Source organism: Panicum virgatum, chromosome 4K, assembly GCF_016808335.1.
Source record: "Panicum virgatum strain AP13 chromosome 4K, P.virgatum_v5, whole genome shotgun sequence".
In the NCBI taxonomy this organism is placed as follows: Eukaryota; Viridiplantae; Streptophyta; class Magnoliopsida; order Poales; family Poaceae; genus Panicum; species Panicum virgatum.
Window position 1 is genome coordinate 4,881,732 of NC_053139.1, and position 26,063 is coordinate 4,907,794.

At 43.4% G+C, this 26,063-nt stretch overlaps 2 protein-coding genes across 4 annotated transcripts; both read left to right on the forward strand.

Annotated features, from left to right (window-relative positions):
• The first annotated feature begins 324 nt into the window (after nt 1-324).
• LOC120702690 (villin-5-like) lies at nt 325-11,699 on the forward strand. Of its 3 annotated transcripts, XM_039986590.1 has the most exons (23): nt 325-482; nt 1,530-1,652; nt 2,196-2,295; nt 4,357-4,425; nt 4,494-4,736; nt 4,812-4,989; nt 5,066-5,198; nt 5,310-5,472; nt 5,804-5,954; nt 6,045-6,145; nt 6,510-6,665; nt 6,969-7,037; nt 7,107-7,175; nt 7,268-7,405; nt 7,509-7,637; nt 8,329-8,476; nt 8,597-8,607; nt 8,695-8,835; nt 8,934-9,059; nt 9,189-9,254; nt 10,373-10,685; nt 10,784-10,989; nt 11,065-11,699. In XM_039986590.1, the coding sequence occupies exons 2-23, from the start codon at nt 1,597-1,599 to the stop codon at nt 11,176-11,178; spliced, it is 2,880 nt and encodes a 959-aa protein (XP_039842524.1). In that variant the 5' UTR covers nt 325-482; nt 1,530-1,596; the 3' UTR covers nt 11,179-11,699. The 3 variants fall into 3 exon arrangements, with proteins under 3 accessions (XP_039842524.1, XP_039842525.1, XP_039842526.1); XM_039986591.1 differs by lacking the exon at nt 4,357-4,425; XM_039986592.1 differs by lacking the exons at nt 325-482; nt 1,530-1,652 and adding an exon at nt 2,684-3,032 and having other exon boundaries at nt 4,305-4,425.
• Nucleotides 11,700-12,739: 1,040 nt separating this feature from the next.
• Nucleotides 12,740-13,509, forward strand: LOC120702691 (histone H3.2-like). Its single transcript, XM_039986593.1, has one exon. It carries the CDS (start codon nt 12,918-12,920, stop codon nt 13,326-13,328), a length of 411 nt encoding a protein of 136 aa, XP_039842527.1. The 5' UTR covers nt 12,740-12,917; the 3' UTR covers nt 13,329-13,509.
• Nucleotides 13,510-26,063: the final 12,554 nt, after the last annotated feature.

Genomic DNA, 26,063 nt, shown 5'->3' on the forward strand with positions numbered 1-26,063 from the left:
AATCTAAAAGAGACGTTGTTTAGTGGCACGCACGCTTCAGTCCATCATTTGCCACCCTAGCTGGCCTGTAGTATTCTAGCTTCTATTTACGCGTAGCACCCTTGCTTAGCAATATATTCTATTTCATATATAATAAGGCACCATGTTTAAGTTTTTATCCAAAAAAAGAAGAAAAGAAAACATTCGAACCTTACAAGTAGCTCAATATATATAGCAAAAAGAAAATAAAAGTTTTCCTGTCCAAAAGAAAAAAGAAGAAAAAGGAAAGTTTGCATCCCAGCCCCTGCCGCACTGAATGTTTTCCCAGAATGGCCCCGAGTGCGCGTTGCTTCTTCTTTCCTCCGCTGCTTTGCTTTTCCTTTCTCCGCTTCATACCGCCTCCCGGGTTCTCTTTCCGAGCGGCGAGTCGGCGACGACAGGGCGAGCGGCCACCCTTGGCCAGGTCTTCGTCGGGCGATTCGACGCCGACGAGCATCAGGGAGGTATGTCCGCCTATTCCCTTCCCTTTCCTTCCTGCTGCGCGAAATCGAACACCCAAACCCCGATGTATGCTATCTGTACTCGGATCTGACCATGTGTTTTGCCTGCTAAACTTCGATGTTTTTGCAAAAATTATCGGGTGTACATGTGCACGCCCATGTCCTATACTGGGTCCGCCCCTGCTGGCCTCTTTGATCCAGATTTGCGCCTTGACGGTGCGGAGCTGCTCGGCGCTCGCTCCCTTTAGCTTGTTCCGAAGTAGTTTGGGAGAATTTTTTACTTGTTTGCAATGCTTAGCGTACTGTTTTAGCACTAAACAGCTCAGCTGTGGAATTCGAGCTGGCGGGATAGGAGTCAGGAGAAGTAATGGTTGGCTGTGCTGGGTACTTGGGTTATGGGCCTTCTGGTAGATTAGTTCTGCAGTCACTCAGCGACAAGCGCTGCATGCGAGCCTCGTAGGCCACGTATTGATACACTGCTGTGTATTTCTTGATATGGAAATACATAGCATACTGCATCTTGTCCGCAGTCTATGTTATCTGTTATAAGTTGTCGCCAAGGATATGATTTCAGAGTATGCCTATTCACAGTAGCATTCATTCTATCGTCTGAAGTGATTCTTCTTTATGCAACTTGTAACTAGAACCATGGCACAGAATCTGAAGTAATTCTTCTTTATGCAACTTGTAACTAGAACCATGGCACAGAATCGTAGTTCTTGATCCTAAGTTCACCTGCGACCTTTCCTGCATGAACATATAAATTCTCAATAGGGAAATATATTAGTATGCCTATTTAGTTGTTGGTTGCAGATTACAGTTAAGGATATAATTGTATGATGGACGTGCGCCGATTTTGTTACTTTCATATCAGTAGTAATTCTACCATTTAAAGTGTCTCGTACTTAACCTTGATGCTCAGATGGAATTGTTATGTTTAAGTTTTATTCACATCAGTTAAACTGCCTAATTTAGTTTTCTCAGAACGGAGATCATTTTTTTTGTTTATTTGCTTACTATCATTCCCTTTGGGTTTTTTTTTGTTCGCAGCATCCTTTTAAATCTCCTTTGAAGGAATAATTACCGAATTAGGCAAGGGCTGTTTATAAAATTGAAGATGTCAGTTTCTATGAAGGACCTGGACCCAGCCTTCCGTGGCTCTGGACAAAAAGAGTATCCTTTCAGGCCTTCGTTTATTTCATGCCGTCTTTATGAAATTTCATTTTTTTTTGCTTTATCTTCTTGTTGGTCCAATATCTTTCCTAGGGTATTGGTTAGTGATTTTGGGCAATGACGTGTGGTGTTTCGCGGGTATCATACAAGAATATTAAACGCTCAGACACTCAGTTTTGACGTGGTGGTTACCATTTTTATATCACAAACGGGGCTTGTAGAGGAGAAAATGTGGTGCCTATTTGATATGAATTTATGTAATTACTAATTTGTAATGCGACTGTGTAGATAAATGAACTTCCCTGGGATATGCCATCTTGGCAAGTTCTATAAATCTAACACACAGGAGAAGTCGGTGCATGCATTTTTTTATAACTAAATGGCAATCAATAAGCTATCGTAGAGATTCCCAAAGTTTAGCTCATCAAATATTTAGGGAGCATGCACTTGATCTCAAATTCACCATTGGAAATTTGTCTACAACTCCATTATGCTTTTGGTCTTGGTCCATGAATGGCCTCCGTTATCCTTAATACCTTGCAGCGGCTTGGAAATATGGCGTATTGAGAATTTCAAGCCCGTTCCTATCCCTGCATCTTCATATGGGAAGTTTTTCATGGGCGATTCTTACATTATCTTGAAGGTACCAAAGTGCACAATCTTTAGGCTCATGGCTTCCTCCCCTCTAATATCTTCCTGTTATCTGTGAATTTTTTTCACAGTTTTTTCTATGGGATAAATGTACTTTTAAACATCTGAATATTGGATGAGAATTGCTGTAGAGTTCTGATATTGTGCATTGAGTGTTTTTGTAGAACTAATCATGTTATACAGTCTGTGGAGACTAACAGATGAAAATGGCTGATAGAAGAATTGCATATAGACTAACAAAAGTTAACAGTAACATGGAGGTCCAGCTGAAGTACTCCTGTATTATTGAACCATTTTTACATGCAAACTATTACTTAAATTTTTTCAAGTTATACTTTAGGTCGAAGTTAATTTTACTTGGAATTTAATTTTTTTGTCAGAGGGATTATATGCAGAAAGTTGTTATTGTAAAACTTCAGTTTACACTGAAGCAGAAGATTTTTTTAATAGTAAAACTTCAGCAAGCATACAAAGAAGGTTTGGTTCAGTAAACTCCGGTTCACAAAACTGGGTGTATTGAGGTTATGAGCAATAAATAGTTAAATGCTTTTTTGTAAAGAAAATTATTACTTGCTATAGTTCCATGCTACTGTAAATTCGGTAACCCTATTTTTTGTAGTGCATCTCACGGTTAATAAACCGTAATAAATATTTAAGCTCTTTTCTTGCCATATGGATATGGTAGCACTATTTTTCTGTTATTTTGTATGCTTGGGGATTCAGTTGGATTATGCTGTCATGGGTAGGAAGTACTGTTCACGCCGTGAACAGTAATAGGGTCCAGATATTAGGAAAGATTAGATTAGATTAGTTTGTTATTTCCTTAAATTTAGAGATTGGTTTCTTAAGGGTCAAGTCAGCCCATCTACATAAGGATGGGGTTGTATCTCTTTTGAGAAAGGAAGGAAGAAAGAACAAACAATCCAAATCCCTTAAATACTCTAGTCTCCCCCCACGCCGACTTTGCCCGGCCATCTTCTTGGCAATGGTTATCCTCCCTGTCCCCAAATGAACCAAGGTTCATAACATCTGGTATCAGAGAGCTTTGGTTTCGATCTGATTCCATGGCTTCTGCTGCCGGTGATCCATTAGCTTCGGCGAAGGATTTGTGTGTCGACATACTGGATTGTTGTGCACAGATCCAAACCGTACTCTTGAAGTTGAAGGAGAGCTTGCGGCGTAAAGATGCGGCGGTGCGGTTACAGGCGGCGGTACGTGGATTCCTCGCACGACAGCGGGCGCGGCTTCTACGCGGGACCAAGCGAACAAATTGCACCTGTCTCCAGCCGTCGGAGGTGGCGGCGCCGCTCCTTCAAATCGGCACGTCAGTGGCCTGCTGGGAGCCGCTGGCCATCGTTCCGCGCAGGGACAACAACGTCGGAGGACTCATGCTTGTGGTGCCGCTGGCCATCTGCTCGGAGCAGCAGGACATCATTCTGCGCAGGGGGGCAATCACGGGTGGAGCCACTCCGACAACCATCCGCATGGAGCCTCCAGTCGTCGTTTTGCTCCACGTTAGTAGATCTGTACATTCTTGGTTTTGGCTCTGGATGGCTGCAGGCAAGTTTGGTGGTTTTCCATGGGATCCAGGAGAAATAAGCATCACGTGCATGTCCGAGCTACCAGGGGACTATGAAGGGTTGGAACCATGGCCTCCACCAGACCACCACAGCTCGAGGGCAAGCTGTCTTCGAAGGAGGGGGGAGATGTCATGGGTAGGAAGTACTGTTCACGCCGTGAACAGTAATAGGGTCCAGATATTAGGAAAGATTAGATTAGATTAGTTTGTTATTTCCTTAAATTTAGAGATTGGTTTCTTAAGGGTCAAGTCAGCCCATCTACATAAGGATGGGGTTGTATCTCTTTTGAGAAAGGAAGGAAGAAAGAACAAACAATCCAAATCCCTTAAATACTCTAGTCTCCCCCCACGCCGACTTTGCCCGGCCATCTTCTTGGCAATGGTTATCCTCCCTGTCCCCAAATGAACCAAGGTTCATAACATATGCTCAAGACATGCAAGTATTTTTTTTTCACATGTTTTCCCTTCTTACAGACAACAGCCTTGAAAAATGGTTCTCTTCGCCATGATATCCATTACTGGATTGGTAAAGATACTAGTCAGGTATATTTCTCATATCATTTGGTGATACTGTTTCGTAAGGTTATTGAATCCATTTTTATCCATGGTAGGATGAAGCTGGAACTGCTGCAATTTTAACAGTAGAGCTTGATGCTGCCCTTGGCGGACGTGCTGTTCAGTACCGAGAAGTACAAGGCAATGAAACAGAGAAATTCCTATCCTATTTTAGGCCATGCATCATGCCACGGCCAGGAGGAGTGTCATCTGGATTCAAGCATGTTGATGTCAACGACCAGGATCATGAGACTCGCTTATATGTCTGCCATGGGAAGCACGTCGTTCACGTTAAAGAGGCAAGCTATCAGCATGTCTTCTTAATTTAAACATGGCTATTATTATGTTAATAAGAGTTTCCAGTCTACAACCAGGTTCCTTTTGCTCGATCGTCCCTTAATCATGATGACATATTTATTCTGGATACGAAGTCCAAAATTTTCCAGTTCAATGGCTCAAACTCATCCATCCAAGAGCGAGCAAAAGCTCTTGAAGTTGTACAGTACATCAAAGATACATTTCACGAGGGGAAGTGTGAAATTGCATCTGTTGGTGAGCATCTATATTCACCTCTTGTGGTATCGGGAACTAAAGTACCTATATATGACTGTTTGCATTTTTTTCTTAGAGGATGGTAGAATGATGGCTGATGCGGAAGCTGGTGAGTTCTGGGGTTTTTTCGGTGGCTTTGCTCCTCTTCCAAGGAGGGCACCTGCAGAAGGCAATGAGAAACATGAGGAAACTGCCATCAAATTGCTATGGTAGTTGGCTGAGGTTTTATTCCATAAATGGAAGCTCCTGCTGTTTGATTGCCAACTACAATGGTATCTACTTGAAATCAGTTAGTAATTTATAAAGTGTTTACTTTTCAGTTTTGACCAAGGAAAACTGGAGCCAGTGAACTACGAATCCTTGGCACATGAATTACTCCAGACAAACAAGTGCTACTTCTTAGACTGTGGTGCTGAATTGTATGTTTGGATGGGCAGAACTACATCCCTGCAGGAGAGAAAGGGTGCTAGTGAAGCTGCTGAGGTAATATTTGTTCAGCTAGTTCATTATCTTTTTTCGTTGTATTCTTATAAACATCAGGTTGCACTATTTGAAAATGGTGAGGAGTCATGCTGACACTTCCTGATGCGTCCATTTATTTTGTAATATGGCATAGGGTTCCTTCAGTTTTTTAGACTGCTTATTAGATCTATTATTCCTCTATCCTTTAGATGTTTGGTACTTATTCATGCTGATGAGAAGTATTTAGAGAGATGTTACATTGTTTTATCTTTCTGACACATATTAGAAATACATGTATTGAACTATATGTTGTTTCGATGTTCACTATTTATTTGCTTAATTGCCTATGTAGAAATTGCTCTCTGATTCAAACCGAACAAAAACACACATCATCAAAGTGATTGAAGGATTTGAGACTGTTATGTTCAAATCAAAATTTAAAGAGTGGCCGCAGACACCTGACTTGAAGTTATCATCTGAGGATGGAAGAGGCAAAGTGGCAGGTTATTACTAATGCCTTCAATTTTCCTCTTTTATAATTTATCAAATGTTTTCCACCCTTCACAATTTGATCAACTATGTTCTTCATGAAGCTCTACTCAAACGCCAGGGCTTAAATGTTAAGGGTTTGATGAAAGCTGCTCCTGCAAAAGAAGAACCTCAGTCCTATATTGATTGCACTGGCAACCTGCAGGTATTTCTGCACTTTTTTTTTATTAGCTTCATCTTTTGTACCTCGTCATTTTTTAGGGTTTTCCCCTTCTCAAGTTTGGATTTGCAAACATTCCCATAGCAGTTGTCTTCCAAGATCTTGTAATTTGTATGCTTAAAACATATGTGGGCAGGGCAAGCATTGTGCAGATAATGGTTTGGAAAACGCATGCAAGCTAGGTAGCTAGAAATTCACTTTGAGAGCAGAAGTTGGTTTATACTTCAATACACAAGGCTAAATGTTTAATGCATTCTTATGCTGTATATGATCCACTTCAATTTTTATCTTCCATATGCATATTGAAATAGTCTTCTGACTTATGTTTTTTTTCCTCTATATTTGATAGGTGTGGCGTGTAAATGATAAAGACAAGGCACTTCTCTCATCCTCTGACCAATCCAAATTTTACACTGGCGATTGCTACATATTTCAGTACACGTATGCTGGAGATGATAAAGAGGAATGTCTTATTGGAACTTGGTTTGGGAAAAAGAGTGTTGAGGTAATAGAGTTTGCAGAAAATCAATTTTGGCTGCGATTTTTTTTTTGAACTTGGCTGATGCTTGTATCAATATCTCTCGACTTTCTAGCCCATAGTTGCTTGGTTTTAGTCAAGTCATCTATTCATCTTTGAAGTCCATAGCTATTTCATGTTCTTCTTTACGAACTAAAATAAAAAAATGTTATCTATGTTGTTTGTGCATAGTAGGGAGATTCTGAATAACCTTATGCTTGTTGATTATGTAATCTTCAGTTATACTTGTTAAGTCCACATCAACATTAAAGGATCTCAATTCTTGTCCAGGAGGATAGGGTTACGGCAGTTTCACTTGCAAGCAAGATGGTTGAATCTGCTAAGTTTCAGGCTGTCCAGGTAACTCAGCGATTTTCTTTATATGGAATTTTTATCTGTCATCTCTAATGTATATTTGTTTTCATTCAGGCGCGCCTGTATGAGGGGAAAGAACCGGTCCAATTCTTTGTGATATTTCAAAGCTTGCAAGTGTTTAAGGTTTACATGCATTTAATGGCCTTCAGTTTTATTGGTATTACTAGTTTGGGTTTAACATAGCAGTAGTCTTACCATCTCAATTTCCATTGTAGGGTGGTCTTAGCTCTGGATACAAGAAATTTATTGCTGAAAATGGTATTGATGATGATAGTTATTCTGAAGAGGGGCTTGCACTCTTCCGAATTCAAGGTTCAGGACCAGAAAACATGCAAGCAATTCAGGTTGAACCTGTAAGTAACAGTGCATTTTTATTCCCCAAGGTATATCTGACCACAGTTAATATTATAACATCTTCCTTACCGGTCATATATTATCTCTGTTCTCTATTCTCAGGTGGCCTCATCATTGAATTCATCCTATTGTTACATTCTCCATGATGGAAACACTGTGTTCACTTGGGCTGGTAATCTGACCACTGCATTGGATCAAGAGTTAATGGAGAGGCAACTTGATGTAATTAAGGTGTGGAACTATCATCCCTTTTGAGATATTTAATAAATCTGATTGTATAGTTGTAACTATTCAACCTTTCTAATTTTTGTGTATATTTATTTAATCATAATTTTGACTACCTACATTTGATTGTTGGCTTGGATTCTGCACAAAATTTGCGCTGTAAAATCTGAGCCTGTTAGAAGGGGGAAATGGTAATTAACAGGCTATGCCTTACCTAGATTGTAGCAGGCCTGCCATTACTATCGTCCAGTTGGCTTCTGGTGGTTATGGAGATTGGTCCAGCTGGACTATCTTTGGTACCACACTCACCAGCCTGCTGCTGGCAAAAACCATCTCAAATATTGATTTATGTGTCTTATTTATCCTTAGTCAAACTTAAGAAGTCATCGTTGTTTTAAATTGGCCGGGTTTAACAATATGGGAAATGGACAAACTCAGTAAAATGTACATTGGGATCAGTCAGTCGATTCCCAGCTCCACTGGGAAATGTTGGGAGCTGATAGCTCTGTTGTTTTCTGGCACTTTTCTTGTATTTCATCAGGAATATTCAGGATGATATAAGCTGAACTTCCATTGTTCATACTCGCAAGTCATTATGAGAAGTTTTTTTTTATTATGAGTACTTGTGCAGCTCGGTATATTCTATTATGCCTTTTTTTGGCTTAAGTTTTCTTCCATGCCTTTGTACATTGTACAGCCAAATACGCAGTCTAGGTCACAAAAGGAAGGGTCAGAAACAGACCAAATTTGGAGCTTACTAGGAGGAAAATCCGAGTATTCAAGCCAAAAAATGGTGCGAGAACTTGAAAGTGATCCCCATCTTTTCTCATGCGTCCTGTCAAAAGGTAATCAATAATGTAGATTCATAGTCTCGATAGGAAGTTATCCACGTTAAGGTTTAAATACATACTGATCTCTTTCCGCTGTTCTCTTTTAATGTTCCTAACCTGTTGGGGTCCATAAAGGCAATTTGAAGGTTAGCACATTAAAACTGTACTTTAGTATGTTATGCCGTACTCTACCTGTTTTACATTCAAAATTTATATTTGAGTCTATTGAGCAGGTCAAGGAAATACACCACTTTACTCAAGATGATCTAATGACAGAAGATGTTTTCATTCTGGACTGTCACACGAGCATATTTGTTTGGGTTGGTCAACAGGTGGATGTTAAAGTGAGGTTACAAGCTTTGGATATTGGGGAGGTAATAATTTTTATTTCTATGCAGCAGCTTTAGAAGCAATATATTGTTTTCTTCTTCCATTACCATTCTCACTTGCTACTGCTTTACGTCTTTACCAGAAATTTGTCGTGCTTGATTTCCTTATGGAAAACCTTGCCCGTGAAACACCGATTTTCACTGTTACCGAAGGGAGTGAGCCTCCCTTTTTCACTAGGTTCTTCACCTGGGATTCAGCGAAATCACTGGTAAGTAGATTAGCCATAGGTTTGACCTTGTTTTTTTCTTGAATATATGAACAGTTTGTGGTCTATACAGTAAGAGAACAGCATGAACAATCCCTTGTTTAATAGTTCATCTCTTCCTTCTGTTTTCAGATGCATGGGAATTCATACCAGAGGAAACTTGCAATAGTAAAAGGTGGAGGTGCTCCAGCATTGGATGTAAGATGCCCGGAACCTAATGATTTTATAATAGTTCTCCATGCTAATATGTCTGTGAACTGCATCTCTCGCAAACATTTCTCCACAATAGAACATTATTTATCTTTCTCTGTGTGATATCCAGTTTTTCATGTTCTTTGGTGCACATGCCTGTGTTTCTTTAGTTGTATATGAAACTTTCACCGTCAACTGTTGCTTCTCATATCAATCAACACCAAACTATTTGATCGGAATAGCCTGTCATTTCTTCTGTCCAAGGTTCAAAAAAGCGCTACGAGCTGAGCGCGCGCTCGAGCCGTGAAAAAGCTTAAGCGTGCTTAAGCGTTATTACGCGCGATTAAGCGTTTTTGCTAATATTGTTAAAAATCTAATTATATAGCTTAAAAAAGGGGATAGGTGTCTTACAGCAGTAATTTCTTGTCTCTTGTCCTCTTCTTTTCTTGAGAGCAGGTGTACCTACACAAAGTGCAACAAAATAATTAGTTTCTTAAGTGCTGCTGTGCTGTGCTCCCCTGAAGTGCTGCTCCCCTGCTGCCCTGCTGTGCTGCTGTGCTATGCTGCTCCCCTTCGTGTGCTCCCCTCCCCTGCTGTGCTGTTGTGCTCCCCTGCTGTGCTGCTGTGCTGTGCTGCTCCCCTCCGTGTGCTCCCCTCCCCTGCTGTGCTGTGCTGCTCCCCTGCAGGCGGGGGTTGGCGGGGCGGGCAGCAGATCAGGAAAGCAGAGCAGGCGGCCTGGCGGGGCGGGCAGAGCAGAGCAGGCGGCCGGGCGGCGGCGGGGGAGGGCCGGGGCGGGCTGCAGAGCAGAGCAGGCGGCCTGGCAGCGGCGGGGGAAGGGCGGGGCGGGCAGCAGAGCAGATCAGGGAGGCGCCACGCTTAATTGAGCGCTTAGCTGCTAAGCGACGCACTGACCCTCCGCTCAGCGCTTAACCGCGCTTAATCGCGCTTTTTCGAACCTTGCTTCTGTCATGTATTTTTTGCAATGCAAATTGTTCAGTACAGCCCTTTTTCTATGGTTGCATCTTCCCTTGTTTTGCCGTAGCTATATGATTGATCCATATTATTGCTGAACCCTTATATTTACATAAATGATATAACTTATGCTGATTCTCATTTGTTGTCAGAAACCAAGACGACGAACACCTGTGTATTCAGGAAGGAGTACGACACAAGATAAATCTCAGCGCTCCAGAAGCATGTCCTTTAGCCCTGAGCGTGTCCGTGTTAGGGGAAGATCTCCAGCATTCACTGCATTGGCTGCTAACTTTGAAAGTTCAAGCAACAGAAATCTTTCCACTCCACCTGTAGTTAAGAAACTTTACCCAAAATCTCTTACACCTGATTCGTCGAATACTTCTTCCAAGTCATCTGCAATTGCGGCTCTGGCTGGTTCTTCAGATCGCCCTACTCAGACCCCCACACCAGAATCAATAAAAGGTATGTGATATAAGTACTCAGGCAAAAATTCTGCTTGAAAATAGAAAACTAAATTAACTGTTGCTTACTTGTTATCTGAAAATTCTATGCAAATTAAGATGGCTCTGAGTCAGAGAAGCCAAAACAAGTGGAAGATGCTAAAGATGCTGGTGCCATGAACAATAGAGTTGAATCTCTGACCATAAATGAAGATGCAAAAGAAAACGAGCCGGAAGATGACGAGGGCCTTCCAATTTACCCATATGAACGTCTGAAGACCACAGCTGCTGATCCTGTTACTGAAATTGATGTCACGAGGAGAGAGGTGATTTTCTGATCTCACAGTATTCTCTTGTTCTCAGAAGAAGGTAATGATGACATTATTTTTAATTTGATGCAGACCTACTTATCTTCGGCTGAATTCAAAGAGAAGTTTGGGATGACAAAAGAGGCATTCAGCAAGCTTCCAAAGTGGAAGCAGAACAGGCTAAAGATTGATCTTCAACTTTTTTAGTTTGGTCAGCAAAGCTTCGAATATCTCATTTAATCCTCGGGTCAAATAGCCATTCGGTGAAAGTAATTCGGTTCTAGGCCTCAATAGCCCATGGCAACTGAGTTTTGCAGAATGCAATCACCATCTGCAATGACACATCAATTCTCACATTGTCCTGGATCAGTCCCCTTTTTCCTAGCTTGAGTTTGTTTTGCTATGTTTCTTTTATTCCTTCAATTCATTGGCGTGAGTTTACTTCTTCTTCTTTTTTTTTTTTGGTCAAGTGCCCTCCATTGATTCAAGGGTCACACAGGTTTGATTCTGAGGCTTGCATTTTTTTTTGTATCAACTGTCTTCCTGTGTTCTTTTTCGGTTTTGAGATGAGTTGCAGTTTGAGGGAGCAAGAAGTGTGTACAGCAGAGTGCCGGCACTGTAAAGTCACAACAACGTTACCTTTGATCAATACAGTTTATTTCCGCGTGTAAATTATATTATATTTTATAGAGCTTGTTGAATATCTGAGACATACTTCATGAAAGTTATATGACATACTTCATGAAAGTTATATGCTGTATTGTTGTTCCGTGGTGACCAAAAGTGTTAACATGCTTGAACTATTCCTGGGTCATTTGTCAGAACTCGATATTTTTGGATCGACCACCACTTAGTCAGATTCTAGTCGGTTCACTCTTCATACAAGGATGAACACAACAGATCCTAGTTAGGAGTTTCGTTTTAAATTTCGTTAGATTTCAAAGAAAAACTAAATTTGAACACAACAGATCCCGTAATTCAATTGCAGTCCCCTCACTCGATTACAAAACCCTAGGATTTAGTACAATGGCAAGATAACCTATTTCAGAATGCAGTATTTTGTTTCCTGAATCCCGCGAGATCTGAACTGATTCCTTGCATTTTTTTTTGTAAAATTCGTATGAAATTTAACACACGAGCAGCCAGACCACAGACGAACCAAAATGGAGCGGGCAGACGGACGAACAGCGCGAGATACACACGCGGATCGCGATCCGTGGCAACCCACCAGCAGGCACCCCTGCCGTCCGATCCACCCAGATCCGACGGCTCCCCGAACCCCAGTTCATCCCCGCCTCCCAAGCGGTCGCGCCAGCGCCCGGCCGCCCGCGCTTCCCCGTGATTGGTTGGTTGCATGAGCCCAAACCAAACTCGCCGCATGCCACCGCGCCTTGATTGGATGATTGCACAGGATCTCGAGCCTGGCTGCTCGGATGCAAAATGAGAAATGAGGTCGTGAGCCAGGCTCGCGAGAAACATAGAAATCAGCGTTTCTGGCGAGCCAGGCTGGCGCGAGCGCCCACGCTGCATGAGAGTAGAGAGCAGCGGTGCAAGGTCCCCTCATATGCCCAGTAACCAATCAATTTCTCTGCTCGACCATGCTGCTCGCGCGCAGGCAACCAAATACTGGGCCTTTGCATGGCAGCAGCCTGGCAAGCTAGAGCATGCAGGCTACCGCATCCGCAAACCAATCCAAAACTGTTCGAATCGAAGCGCCCATTCCCTCCAGCCTCCAGTTCTCCACAAACCGCCCAAGTTTTCGCCCAAAACCACAAAAATTCAAACCCCGCGCGCCAAGATTCCCCAAATCCCACCGCTACTTAAACCCACCCGATCCCCCAACACTACCGCACCAAGAATTCTCTCAGAAATTCCCGCGCCCCTCCCGTGTTTTCGAGCCCAGATCACCGTCGCCGCCACCGCCACCCCCTCCGCACCCCAACCCGATGGCCCGCACGAAGCAGACGGCGCGCAAGTCCACCGGCGGCAAGGCGCCGCGGAAGCAGCTGGCGACGAAGGCGGCGCGCAAGTCGGCCCCGGCGACCGGCGGCGTGAAGAAGCCGCACCGCTTCCGCCCGGGCACCGTCGCGCTCCGCGAGATCCGCAAGTACCAGAAGAGCACGGAGCTGCTCATCCGCAAGCTCCCCTTCCAGCGCCTGGTCCGCGAGATCGCGCAGGACTTCAAGACCGACCTCCGCTTCCAGTCCTCGGCGGTCGCCGCGCTGCAGGAGGCCGCGGAGGCCTACCTCGTCGGGCTCTTCGAGGACACCAACCTCTGCACCATCCACGCCAAGCGCGTCACCATCATGCCCAAGGACATCCAGCTAGCCCGCCGCATCCGCGGGGAGCGCGCCTAGGCGCCTCGCTCGCCGCGCTTGATTGCTACTGCTAGTGCTAGGTGTTTAGGCTGCTGTCGTTGTGTTCTAGGTGTTGCGTTGTTCTTCAGTTATTTGCTTCCTGCTTTGTGTTGACGCTATCAATGGATTACTATAACTATTAGTGGAGAAATTCAGTGGAAGTGATCTACTTTATCATCAATCTTCTAAGTTTGTTCTTTGGAATTGTCAGTACTGATTTTTGTGTAGGTTCTCTGAATCCATGCTTGAAAATGGTCCATGTGCTTAGAATGGTTGTTTGGATTTGGCTGAGATTTGGATGCGGCTGTTCCAATTTTGAACAGATTGGTGAATGAAAAGATTGAATTTATTTACAAATATTGTATTTAGTTAGGTCTGATGCTGTGATCTGAATCTGTGCAACCTGTAGGGATCTAGTTCAAGAGAGACAATGACATGGCATTGCTTCACCTGCTGTAAATTTAAGTTATGGACTGCAGTTCCCTACTGTATGTTTGCTATGAGTTGGCAAATGGCAATGGTGGATGCTGTGTCTGTTGGGAGATCTCGTCTATTGGTTGAGTTTGCAATTGAAGTGATCTATTTGAACTCGATTTTCTGTTTTGTACTCGTGCTCAATTTAAGTTGTGACTGATGACCTTTATGTAGGATTTTGGTTGGTTAGTACATGGTGTTAGAATGATCCATCAGTTTGATTCTGAGGCGGTGACTGGTGAGGCCATTGCTAATTCTGAATATGTGAGTTTGTCTGAACAGCAGGACCAAGTGGTTCTTACAAATCAGAAAGTTGGGGATTTGTCTGCAGCAATTGCAAGTTTTGCATTTAAGTGATTCTGTGATCTGAAATCTGAACTTTGTAATATACATTAATCTAAAAGTAAACCTGTGGCGATCCTGTAAAACTGAAACAGCGAGTTTTTATTCTTTATTTAAAAATTGGAGTCAAGTCTCCTAATTTACCGAGACATCTCTGTAGTCTCTGTACTAGTACTATTTGTCATCTTTTGCTGAAACATTTTGTGAGTGATAGCATGGTTTCGTCAAATAGTTACTAAGTCTGACTGAATGATTCTGTGATCAGTTTATGGGCTGCAGAGCTTCGAGGGTGGATACGAATAGGAGCCACTAATTACTGCAGATGCTATGATCACCAGCGCCACTGCGAGCACGAACCCTCCGCCGCCGCCCGCGCCGCGCCGCCGTGCAGGTACACCTTGAGGTTGTGCCAGGCCCGCTCGTGCCCGGGGCTCCTCAGGTACGGGGCGATCGCCAGCTCGGCGCCGACGTCGTGGTAGAACACGGCCAGGTACCTGGGCACGATGTCGCGGGCGTCGAGGACGCGGAGGAGCCGGAGCCCGGAGACGGCGTCGAACCGCTTCTTGAAGCCGGAGCCACTGACGCGCGGGCAGGCGAACGCGAAGGCGGTGACTGGGCGCAGGCGGCCATCCCCGCGGCGCGCGGCCGGCGCCACGTTGTAGCCGTTCGCGGCGATGTCGACGAGCGCCGCGCCGAGGCTTTGCCCGCCCGTCTCGGTGACGCTGAGCTGAGCTCCTCGTCCTCTTGATTTTTTAAGTCGCTTTCACTCGAATATTTGGATGTTAGTTTGAATTCTCATATACCAATTTAATATAAAACTATTTGCATACTGTAAGTTGCAATTAGGGCTCTAGATGAATCTATTAAATATAATTAATATACAATTAGTGGACGGTTACTGTTGTAATTAGTGATTAAATTATGAACTAATTAAACTTAATAGATTCGTATCGTGATTAAGTCACAATTTATAAAATTAATTTTGTAATAAATTTATATTTTGTACTTTTAATTGATGTGTAAATATGCAATGTGACGGGACTTATGATTTAAACTGAAAAACTAAACGAGACCTTAAAGTATCATCTGATGCATTGCCATTGTGGTCATCAGATGCATTAGAATCGAAAGCTGAGAGTGCGTGTTCATTTGTTGATGGGCTTATGGCGATCAACTTGTAATGTGGGTATGCATGTCAGCATGTGGCCGGTCATCACGTCAGCGTGGAAGATTTCCTTGAACTCCGCCGTGACAGCTTCTCCGCCTCGTTACCATTGATGCAAGCGGCAGTCCGCAAAATCCACATATAAGCTTAATTAAGTGGGTTGCCACAATAACTTGCGAAAATTTAACCAGATGCATTGCTGTCATGAGGTAGGTACACTTATAGCCATTAAGACTATCTGCACTCGTGGTATTTCAAATTTATTCTCTAAAAGAAATATTTTTATCTGATCATCAAGATTCTATCCTCTATATCCAGTTTCGCTGTACCCGTTCATTCTCTATATCTCCACTCTATACCAACTACTAGCAGAAGGGCCCACATCATCAGATTTTTTTACCTGTAAGTGCATCTAGGCCTCTAATGAGTTTTGGTGAATTGAATGACAACATGATTAAAAGACTAATGCTTTATTTGAGATATCATGAGCAGAAATTTATTTGTATATATATCAATTCGTGTATTGACTCATATATCAAGGAATCAAATAAAAGAGAGTTTATTGGACAAAGTCAAGCATATTGTGATGAGAAATGTGAAACAAGTATTCATGCAGTGACAACATATGGTTTCTATTCATGGCATGATATATTTGAAGAATATTTGAGATATAAAATTGTTGAAAGTATTGGTGCAGGGCTTCATGGAGTAAAGCAAAAGTAGAAGACATACAATCATGATATATATATATATATATATATATATATATATATATATATATATATATATATATATATATATATATGGTTATCATTCATGAATACAAAGCAAGACAAGCACATTATGAACAAAGATAGAAACAAGTGCTCATGCGTTATTCAATGATTTCTAAATATGGCTTGTCAAAGTGAGGTTTGCCTTTTCTAAAAGGATCAAAAGTTCATGATTACAAATCAAGACAAGAAATGAAGATACAAGAATGAAATATGGAATTCATTTTTGATGTGCAAAGTTTAGCTTAACATGACAAGGGTAAGTGATGAAGAAACCAACCGAGATGACTAGTGCGAGGGACTAAGCAAGCTTTGGTGAAGCGACGGCTTACCATATGTGCAAGTGTTAAGGTGAAGTGCTAGTATCCGTGGGGTGTTCGAAGTATCATATCCAAGTCTTGTTGGGAGAAGCAATGCAATGGATCAAATAATTTATTAGAGTGACTAGAGTATTCAAGGACAGTTTTGCAAAATAATTTGGAGCTCTAAGTCACTAGCTCAAGTATGGATTTGCTCAAAAGAATGTTATGCAATGTTGAAATCCCGAAGTTGAAGAAAATTAAAGTATAGCAAAACTGAAACATTTCAAGACTCAAGTGGTTGAAATGTGTTTGATATTTAATCTTGAGTATAGGTATGTACTATTAAGAGGGATGCAACATTGATTGTTTGACTCTGTCAAAAGTGCTCATAGATCACCCTAAGTGAGAATCCTGAGAGAAAACCTCTAAGAGCTAACTTTGTGCTACTTGGATGATCAAGTGTTGACTTGGTGGACCGAGTGGAGCAACTAATATTGGGTTTGGGCTTCTCTGGTCTGGGTGTAACGGCTAGTTAGTTTAAACAGACCGGTCTGACCAGTCTTGGGGACCTGTCTGACCGGTCTGCACTGACAGTAGCAACGGCTAATTTTTGGAAGCGGGGTATTTATACCCCTTAGCCCCCTCTTGCGTGGGCTGCTGGTTCTTTGGCTTCTCTTGAGCTTCCTTAAGCAATTTCTTGACCAGCTAGTTCTCCCCAACACTTTTTGTGAGTTGAGTTTATTAGATTACATATCTTTGGATTGGGTTGAAAGATTGAGCGTGTGTGAGATTGTTGAGCATTGTGAGAGCTTCAATTTGAGCAGCAAGTGAGCAACCATACCTTGAGCGCACTTGATTCCGTCAAACCTTTTAAGATTGCATTTGTTACTCTTGGAGGATTGCCTCCTAGACGGCTAGGTGTCGTCGGCTAGCTCCCAATGTTATGGTGAGCAGCGGCAAGTTTGTGCGGGCGTAATCTTGCCCCCTTGGTAGAAAGGATCAAGATAGTGGAATCGGGGAAGTGGTTGAAAGAGACTCAACTCAAGGGATCGAGTTGAAAGAGACTCACACCCAACGAGTTCCTCAACGAAGACGTAGGATTCACAGTGGTGAATCTGAACTTTGGAAAATAAATCCTTGTGTCTCTTTTATGGTTTGCCTCACTATTTTGAGTTCTAGCATTTGTTTTATAATTCCGCATCGATCTACTTTGGTGTGTTATTTCTGTATATGCAGGGAATTGCATTATATCTATATTCACCTGCAGGAACACTACACCAAGTTGTATTAGTGCTAGAGCTCGAGGAGAGGAGAAACTCTGATATTGTGCAGGTTCTGCGTGTGATCGGTAAAACCGGTCACACCAACCGGTCTGACCGATTGGTTTGTTTGTTCAGCATCTAAGTGTTAGACCGGTCTGACCGGTCTGCTTGCCGGTCTGACCGGTCATTGGCTGATAATTTGTTTTAAGTGTTGTAATTTATAAATTTTATTGAAACGCCTATTCACCCCCTCTGGACGACATCCGGGGTCCTTTCGTTACCCCCGGGCACCCTCTCTCCCTCCCCGTTCTCTCTCTATCCTCCCCTACACGCAGCCGCAGGCACGCCGCCCCCTCGCCAGCGCTCTCCCGCCGGCGGCGCCACCCTCCTTGCACCTCCCTCTCCGGCGCGGCCAGCGAGCTCGTGCAGCAGGGCAGGGGCGCGCGGTGGCGGCGCTAGTGGAGGCCCGCGCGGGATGGCAGTCCACACGCGGCGGAGCACGACAGATCTTGGCAGCCGGCGGCGAGGCGAGCAAGGGCACGGCCGCGGCAGAAGTGGCAGCGGCAGTGGAAGCGGCAGCGGCGAGGCGAGCAAGGGCATTGCCTGTCTCGTCCATGCCGCGTTGCTCCTGCCCCTTCCTGTCGTCCTAGTGAGCGCCTCGCTAGGACGCCGCCATGCCAGGCTCCGGCTGCTGGTGCTTCGTCCGGAGCTCCTCGCCGCGTTTTAGACTCGGACGGCAATGGCGTCGCCTGTGGCGCGGTTCTTGCTCCCGGCGGCGGTCTTCTTCCTCGCCGCCCTTGTATCGGCGGAGGCGGGGGCCGAGGAGGCGGCAACGGCATTGCTGGAGTTCAAGTGTGCGCTGATCGACGTGGACGGGCGGCTCTCCGGCTGGGGCAGGCGCGGGAGGAGCTGCAGCGGAGCGCGTGCGGCCGGAGCAGCCCGCCCGGGTGGAGCAGGGGGCGTGCGCGCGCGGCTGGCCTCGCGATGGCGCGGCGGGGCCCTGCCCCTGGCGGCGGCGGGCCTCGTGGCGCCGAGCTCCGCGCCCCTCCGCCATGGAGGTCACGGCGGTGGGCGAGGCCGGGCCCTGCGCGTGCGGCCGGCCTCCTCCCCGCTCACCGACGCACGTTGCGGCCGCGTCCGGCATCCCTCGCAGCAGCAGCGGCTCCTCGTCGGTGGGACAAGGTAGTGGGCGCCCCTGCCGCGCGTCCTCGCGGCGCCCCCTCGCCGGCGGGGCCAAGTGGTGGGCGACCGGGACGCGGTCCCCGACAAGCAGGCGGTGGCGCGCATGGCGGCGAGGCGGTGGCGTGCGCAGGCCGGCCTCGGGCGGAGCAGACCATGGCCCCGGGCGGAGCTCCGCCGGCCTCGAGCTCGCGGCCGTGCGCCCCTCTTCCTCGCGGAGACCGTGCGCCGCGCGCCTTTCTTCCTCCCTCACGACGGCCACGGCGGCGGGATCCGGGGGGACCTGCGGTGGCGGCAGCAGTCCAGGCGGAGCACGAGCGGTTCGGATGGCGCGTGTCCGCGCGGGCCCCGCACCACGTCCGCGCATGGCGAACAATCGCTACCGCGCCACATTTGCCGTGCGGGGGCGCGAGCGGAATCTTACCGTCCGGTTTACCGGACGCCGCTGCAGCTCGTTTTTACTCCATATCGATACTCCATGTTGCATGCAGTTCGCGGTGGAGTATCCACTGCGGACAGCCTAAGTGGAGTCAAGCACTTTCGCTGAGGCAAGAGTAGTATCTTGTGTCAAAGGATAGTGTGGAGTCAAGCAACTGCCACAGGATGACCACGCCATCAACACCTGCAGATGCCAAAATTTTGGTATCCTGACATGTTGGATGGGGAATCCGATCAGCGATCAGGCATGTTTTTAGGGAAGAAACATTGATGTAACCAAATAATTAGAGGGAAATTTTACCAGGGGATTCCACGCTACGCATGTCACAGCTACCTTGGTATTGCACGAATGGACATCACCCCATCGATAATATGCAACTTCAAGAGTTGAACTATCCTCAAACTACAGACATGACATTAAAAACCCGATACTGATTTTGCGGTCGACCGCTCGCGGCAGTCGACGTGCTGCCCCGAGTGCCCGTGCACGTGGGGGTCAGTGGGCAGCACGCAGGGTTTTAATTTCCGACCGGTCCGGCCAAACCGCCGGGCTCCGGTACCGGTATACCGGTCCGGTTTGGCCGGTTACCTGTCGGAACCGGTGGAATTCAAATTTAAATTCAAATTTCGCCGTTCAACCGGTTCGGACCGGTATACCAGTCGGTTGGACCGGTTTACCGGCCGGTTTGACTGGTAACCGGGCAAATTCAATTTTTTTTCTTTTTTTGGTTTAAATTCAAATGCCCACAAAGTATACTAAATAAATATTTGTATAACATATTTTAGTCTAAATGAACCATCCAACCCTCTTTTGTACTACTTTTACATTGTATTTGTATACTTTTATATGCACGTTTTTTTGTTTAACTTCAAATCCCCACAAACTATACTAAATGAATGAATTTTTGAGAAAATTTGACACTATTAGATTCGTCGCACCTTGAAGTATTTTTAGGAATTTTTTGGGAATTTTTTATTTTTTTGAATTAAAATTTGAATTTTTAATTTGGGCCGGTACCGGGCCGGTTACCGGCAAACCGGACCGGTTCCCACCGGTTTGGTGAACCCTGGCCGCACGACAGCTACCCAGGATATGTCCATGCGGCGTGCCCTTCCCGGTTTAATTTTTTTATTTCTTTGATTTTTTGTTGTCTTTGAAATTTTGTGTCAAACATTTATTTCCAAGTTCTCTAACTCAAAATCTTTTGTTTGAAGTTTTTTAGCTCCAAAAATTTTCTTTTACAAAATTTTGCACCACGATCTTCCTTCCAAAATTTATCGATCTCAAAATATTCTAGTCCAAATTTTTTCACGAAATTTTTCTGTTTAGAGCTCCTCTTAATTTTTTCTCAAAGTTCTGTTCAAAATTGTTTGTATAAGTTTAGTTAATTTTTTTATTTGTATAAGTTAGGTTTGATTTTTATAGTATATAAATATGTCATGGTAGATTGTTTTACTGGAGTGGGGAGAGACAGAGGTGCTGTGAGGGTGCCGGACTCTAAGAACCGTGGGGACCGGACACATGCTCTTAGGATAAAAGAAATCGAGTGTACGGAACAAAGTTTACGGGCCACTGTAAATTAGGCCGCCCCCATTAAAAATCCATGTTAGTGCAAACAGGTTTCTTGCAACATGTAAACTCCAGGTCCTGTCACAAAAACTAAATACCATTTTGTGCATGCACATAGTTTGTTGATGAAAAATGTTCAAATTGCTCCCGTAAGTATAACCAAAGTCTGAATAACGCCCTAAATAATCATTTTGTTCATTTTACCCCCCAAACTTTATATTTTAGTTCAAATTACCTCCTAATACAATTTATCTTTTTCATTTCTCCATAAATAGATGTTGTTTTAAGTTGAAATTTTATAAGATGATAGCAAACATCATAACACATATTAGAAAAATACATCATATTTTTATCATTATTTTGATATGTTAGAATATTTCATAATAAATTAATCATGGGAGTTTAATATTATATGAAAAACAACGATGAGAAAATATAGATGTCCTGCAAATTTTAAAATTAAAATTCAACTTTTGTATGGAGAAAAAATACAAATTATTTTATGGTGTGAAATGAACTAAATGGCACAGTTAGAGGTAAATTGAACCATATTATAGTTTAGGGGGTTATTCAGACTTTGGCTATACTTGAAGGGACTAAATTGTACTTTGTTGAAAATAGCAATGCATACTCTTGAGAAAATCCTAGATGATTAGAGAGTATGCATGAACCATGATTGACATGCTTCATGGTGAAATGTGAAATACTTTAGAAACTATATATTTGTATGGTTAGATAAGTATTAGGAAAATTCTAGAGTTAAAATATTTTGTAAAAATGTGTGTAGAAGATGGACACATAGAAAAAGCATATGAGCCATAGAGTCCTATAAATAGAGGTGCTCTTCTCCCGTCTTGCAATACATGACATAAGAGGACACAAGTAGGAGATGACGAATAAAGAGTGTAGACTCTTGTGTTGTAATAAGTTATGGTGAATAAAGATTTGAGTCCCCCATATAGAGTTGGCACATTGGCGAGTGCTCATTTATTTATGTTCTTCTGACTGATCTAAAACAAATAATGAAGAGTTGATGTTTCCCTTATTTTTAAAAAAAAAACATTTGTGTTGCATATTTCTTGAAAATAGGAAAATAAAAATATGTGTATCTCCCTTGCATCATCCTCTATCAAACAATTGCCCACCTATCTCCGCTAAGCCACACTAAGCCTAAGACCTCTCACTTACCGCAAGTAAGAATCCATTCTAATCGTCAATATATGAATCATGGCACAAAATTTATAGTACTTAATAAATATTATATACTTACATTTTGAACAACACCTTCCGCTCCAATGAATTTTTGTCATCAGACCAAACTGAAACTTCATTTGATCCACTTGTTACATTCGGGATGGTTTGGTTGCTTGGGTGGACCTCAGCAGTGAGTTTGTATTATATGGGCACAGGAGAACATTCCCTTTGTATCTGCTTTCTGATAACTGCTTCCACATCACCACTATTAATATATTGGAAACAACAGTTGCAACTAAGAACTTGCACATTATTTCCCACGTTAGGGAAGTGACAGAACCATCAACCTACGCACATAATACTATGCAAAAGCATAACTAAATCCTAATAGCACAATTATAATTTATATCTTGCAGTTATCCACTATTCTGAATTAGTCTCACCTTGTACTTTCTGGTCTTATGAAAACCACCGTTAAATTACTCAAGGAAATCAATCACGCACTTTCCTCCATTCAGGGCGCTACTGTTAAACGAAATTTTCCCATTCGAAAGACTACATTTGATTGCATCAATTCTTCTTCCATGTGAAGGTTTTAGCTGATGCTGTACGAATAAGAAAATGAGAACAATACATGAAAACTTGAATTGATACATGTGAGAATATCAATATGTGTATTCAGTGCATGCATTCGATGTGTATTGGGATATTGTAGCAGAACCGCCCAAATTAAACCAGCTTAAGTGCGCTAACTATCATCTTAATAGTTAATCAAGTCATCACGCACTTAAAACAGTGTAATCCGGTCGTCTGTCGGGTTAAGGATCGAAAAACACTGGAAGTCTCGCACGAAGACGAGCACAGATGATTACAAGCAGATAAAAGTTCTCAAAGTAATTTACAATGCGGAGTTTTTCAAACAAGTTTACGTAAAATATCAGAGTTCAAAATGCAGCGGAAATTAAATAGAGATTTAGTTTAGAAAAACAACGATAACTACGATGACGTGAGGACGTCACATCGAGCCCACCGATGTGAGTCCTGGTTAGCTCTAACCAGCAGCAGTTACACCTGAAAAACAAGATAACAACAAACCCTGAGTATACTAATACTCAGCAAGACTTACCCGACATGGGTATACTTAGCCCACTATCTAGACATGCAAAGCTTTTTGGCTCTGGAGTTTATTTTTGTAGTGGATCCTTACTTTCAATATTTTAGCTCAAATTAAGTTTATCAAGTACCAACTAGATTTGTCTGAACATCTAGAGCAAACATGGTATATCACATTATATTTTCCAAGCATATCATAAATATATCTCACCACATTACCATTCTCGTTCCACTTGTTTACTAGATGTGACAGAGAGATCAAGGCTCTCATAACCGCGAGTCACGGCGAATCGATCCGATTTAACCTTGCAAGGTGGACCTAACTCACACGACACATGCAAACCACGCCGGGCTACACTCATCAACTGTTCTCGTCATTACCATGACACCTGAACCACACCTGCCAAAACCTGGGTGAAGGGCCCCTCTCGGTGAACTCCTAGAGAACCCGGAGGTGGCATACACTCCAACACCCGGCATCATTCCACTCCCAGAGTAGCAGGTCGCAGTTCAAGCTATCGTTGTAAATCAGGTCTACAGCTTACCGGTTTCGACTACCTCCTACTTCTGGCATGTGGTTAGTATTGTTCAATCCTTGATCAATAGTGCCAACAATGGTACGGTCCTTAATCGACACAGGCGGAGGTTTATTTTTCATCCATTCCATATCCATAATCAACTTCATCTCCGCCTGGTCTCCATTTTTCCTTCCTCATTAATTCCTTCTCAAACCACTTTGCCATAAGTAACAAGGACCTATAACTCGCGAGTGACAGGAATCACTCGACTTCTACCGAGTCCTAATTAAGCATTGCAATACTAACGACCTGTCACTAGTAGAGTAACTGAGGAAACCTAGGGATCATGCATCTACGGTTCCAATCAACTCCTAGAAACGTAAATGCACAAAAATTATATAATAAACATTGAATACTGAAATTAAGGGTTATACTCCGGGGCTTGCCTAGGGTAATACTAAGTTTTAGTACTAACAAGGTCTTGGGCCCTTCGGACTTTGAGCCGGGTCTTCGGTTGCTCCAGCGGGTCCTTCTTTCTTAGGATGCGTCCACCCAACACCGTCTTGTGGTTCGGTTCCGTCAGCACATGCTCCACGTCCACACGTTGTACATCTAGCGTACCTAAATGATATGCAACGAGGTGAGTGCATGAACATAAGAAAAACACCACAGGATGCATTTAAAAAGCATACAAAGGCAAGTTTAAGGTCACAATTGCATGGGTGCTGATGATGCAATGCAATGTAATGCAATGTAATGCGATTAAAAAAAAGACATGACTGTGCAATCATTTAACGAGTAAACACAACAAACAAGCTCAAAAGGCAAAAGGGTTGGTGCTACAACATGAGAGTTCATTCAATTTGTTTAGCCTGAAGTGTTTCCTACAAGAAGTATTACTAACTTATTTAAAGGAGGCTAAGCAAGACATAAAGCAAGAAAGAGCAATTAGGACAATTTATTCAACTAACAAGTTACAAAAGCCTTTCTACTAGTCTAAGCAAAACTGAACAACCAAAAGTGGTAACTCATAGCTCTATTATAGAGATAGTAAGCACAGCAAGCATGGTTCATGAATTAATTTAAGTCAAACTATTGCAAGCAGTAGAACCGAGTTGTTTGAAAATGAACCATTTTTTGATCCTAATGCAGGAACATGAAAGGTAAATTGAACCAAGCGATATAAAGCAAACCACATATGATCCCAAATGAGTTAACAAGATTTAAATATGATCACAAATTTTTCTGAATTTAACATGCAGAAAAGCATTTCTTAGAAACCATATATACAAGGAAAACTAACACTAGGAACCAAACAAAAGTAAAAAAACTTAACTTGCAGTCATAAACTGGTAACTGCATTTTACTAGCATGATAATCTACTGACAAGGAGTGTAAAAACAATTAACCAACATTTATTGATAACATAAAGCATTTATTTTAGCCTCAACAAGACAAACTAAACAAAAACAGATTTACAAGCATGCACATAGCTTCTGGATATGAAATTTTTATACTGAACTAGGCATGCAAAGAGTAAGCTACTGCATAAATTTCATCATTTTTCGACTTCTAGAACTGCAGATATTAAATAGACTAGCGTAAACAAGCATTAACCATGATTAAATCAATACATCATAAAAACATTAAACAAAAAATAGGTTAAATATTTTTTTTCTAAGTTCTACATGCCAAAACAAAGCTAACCCAACTAGTTTTACATTTTTACCATTTTTCTACTATTTACTAGGCATTTTCAAAACTTGCAACCACTTAAACTAACATTTAAACTAGAGCAAAAACTATTTAGAAACTCAATATCAACCTGTAAGGAAAGTTGTAGATCTTCGGACAAGGAATCCAACAAATTTTAGTTTGTACTTTTCTGATTTTTCTATGATTTACTATGATTTTCCAAAGTTCACTGTTTTTTAAACTAAAAAGGAAATGAACTTTTGCAGATAGACCCCTATAAAGATTTGGGGGCTCGCAATTTGGCACTTGGCCGGATTTGGGAATAGGGGAGGGGCGGCGCTGGCCGTTTCCGGCGAGGGAGCTCGCCGGCGGTGGGGGGCCCCGCGGGGGAGGAGGAAGAGGGGATCGGCGCGAACCCGTAGGTGGGTTTGGAGTGCAAGGAGGTGCCCCGGAGGTGGCCGGTCCACGGCAGCCAGCGGCGGCCCTGCGCCGCGGCGGCGCCACTCCGGCGAGGGGAAGGCGGCGGGGCTTGGCCGGTGAGATTCAGTGGAGGGAGTAAAAGCTGTTGGGCGGGTCGATTCGTGAGGATGGAGGCCAGAGGAGGGGTCTCGACGGCGGCCTAGGGGGGCGGCGGTGGCTATGGCGTGCGGCGGCGGCGCTGTGGCTCCGGCCAGCACAGGGCCAAGCGGTGGCGCTGTGGGGAGGGGCGA